General features: G+C 38.7%; 1 protein-coding gene across 1 annotated transcript in view; it reads right to left on the reverse strand.

Moving 5' to 3' along the window:
• The window catches only part of LOC107723938 (semaphorin-3E-like), a 70,015-nt gene that overhangs the window by 8,407 nt on the left and 59,324 nt on the right, over positions 1–2,284 (reverse strand). Inside the window, exons 10-12 of the mRNA XM_016532668.1 lie at positions 1,780–1,849; positions 1,522–1,666; positions 548–770 (exon numbers count right to left, since the gene is read on the reverse strand). Of these exons, the coding sequence (XP_016388154.1) occupies positions 548–770; positions 1,522–1,666; positions 1,780–1,849 (438 nt within the window). The remainder of the gene's footprint in view (positions 1–547; positions 771–1,521; positions 1,667–1,779; positions 1,850–2,284) is intronic.

The raw sequence follows: 2,284 nt of genomic DNA on the forward strand, positions 1-2,284 counted from the left end.
CCTTATGACTGGTTTTGTGGTCCAGGGTCACATATGCTGATTTCATGCTGAAGTAATATTTCTTATTATTATCTGTTCTGTATAATAATTATTATGTTGGACAGTTGAGCTGTTTTTTTTGTTTTTGTTTTTTTGTGGCAACCACATTTTTCAGGATTCTTTGATGAACAAAGTTCAACAGAACAGGATTTATTGGAAAGAGAAAGCTTTCGTAAAATTAAAATGTCTTTACTGTCACTTTTGATAAATCGAATGCATCCTTGCTGAACAAAAGCATAAATTTATTTCAAAAAATAAATAATAAATAATCTTAAAAACTCAAAACGGTAGTGTATATCTTCTAAAATAATTGTCAACTTTTTAGAAATACACTAGCTTATAGTTGGTTATTAATAAAATAATAGTTTATTGTTATGTTCCTTTAAAAAGCAAAACATAAAAAATAAGCTACTGCAAACATTTAGTATGACACAAGCAACAATTACATAAAGCCTATGACTGTGGCAAATCAGGTGTAAAAGAAAATATAGGTACTAAAATTGAATACCAGTCCCAATGAAGAGAACATTGTAGTGTCCGTCCTCAGCTTCCACCCGGTCCACTGCCAGCTGTGTGAGTTTACGTCCTCCTTCAGTGTCCAGCAGAATGGGCCGTCTGTGAACGGGCTGCACCGCCTGGAACATGAGGGGATGGGAACGCACAAAACGCAGGACCTCATCCGGATACTCCTTTGAACTGGAAAACTGGCCTCCGTTTATCTTACTGGCGCACTGTGAGAGACCAAAATCAGTAAATATGAGTACAACATGAACAGAGTTCTCCAAGTCACGAAAGCCTTTCAGGTCTTTCATTTTGTTGCTCCTGATCTGAGAATAGCTCACCCGCTTCTCGCTGCTATAACCTTTTAGAACAAGAGACTAATCAGAAATCCTGCGGCGCACGACTAAAGCTACCAAATTGCCTTTTAAAAGGTCAGCTGTCAGAGACGTACTTTTTTTCCCCATATGCTTTTCCCAAGAATAACCGCACATGGAAAGTGAAGAATTGCGACAAATTCTGAAATGTGAACAATGGATGTACTCTGATTCTTCAATAACACACCAGAGAAAATGACTTTGAATTACATCTCATTACTAACTATTGGAAACCAATCTTACTCTTTTATCAGCTGGAGATAAATAGCCAGAGAAGGACATTAATCAGCACATATCAGATAATTATAATTCAGACCACGCCTCGATTTCACAGTACCTCCGTAAGTGCTCGGTTTCAGGCATTAACGTTAAAGAATTGGCATGACACGCTCGAGGAGAATAGTGATGTGCACAGTCATGCTGAAAATAGACTCATCTGCCATGAGAGATTTTGTGTGTCTAAAGAAATAAGATCCAAAATTCAACATTCACTCAAGTGGGCCTCCAAATGAAGCCGTGTGTCAGAGGTGTAAGCATTTAGTACACTGGGATTTCTGATATAACAAAAAGATGACACAAAGCGACTGATGGAGCAAATATTACTCACCGATCCAGGTCGTGGGTAGGGGACCCTGCCATCGTACACCTTCCAGTGGTGGTCAGTTCGTTCTCGGTATGCAAAAGGCCCGTTAAACGCCGCACGGATGTCTTCCATGTTATACATGCACACTGCATATCCTTTAAAGACGGCACTGAGTGAAAAAAAACAGATGAAGATGGGCATCCAGGCTGCTGTTCGCCAAAATAAACTGAGAATATAAAAGTATACATTGCTCTGTTCAGTGACGCATGTGACCTCACCCACCTGGTGGTGCTAAACAGACCAAAGATCTCTGGATTTTTCTCATCTTTCTTCCGTAGCACGAACACATCCTCTAAAATAACACATAGATACACACACAGTGTCAAATCATCAAATAAACCTGAATTTGTGCTAAGCATGATTTTCAGGATCAACATCCTTTTTTTGGACCTGGAACAACATCATTAATCAGTGCCCTCTGGTTTAGAGTAAGGGTTAGGGATCGTTTAATAGGAAAGGATGTTAATTCAGGTGAATGAGAGTTTGAAATTCATTTCCTGGAGATAAAAGATATTTCTTAACTTTTTCGGCAGCCGAAATTCTTTGAACTAAAATATTTATATGAGGTACAACCTGAGATTTTAAGTTAATATATTAACTTAAAGGCAGGGTATGTGATTTTTCAAAAACACTTTAGAAAACTGATTCGGGTCGAATAGCAAAACAAACTTGTAGCCGATCAGCAATAAGGGGCGTGTCTACTAGTGATGTGGTGGAGGGGGGAGCT

This window comes from Sinocyclocheilus rhinocerous, unplaced genomic scaffold (genome assembly GCF_001515625.1).
Source record: "Sinocyclocheilus rhinocerous isolate Xijiao unplaced genomic scaffold, SAMN03320098_v1.1 scaffold2049, whole genome shotgun sequence".
In the NCBI taxonomy this organism is placed as follows: domain Eukaryota; kingdom Metazoa; phylum Chordata; class Actinopteri; order Cypriniformes; family Cyprinidae; genus Sinocyclocheilus; species Sinocyclocheilus rhinocerous.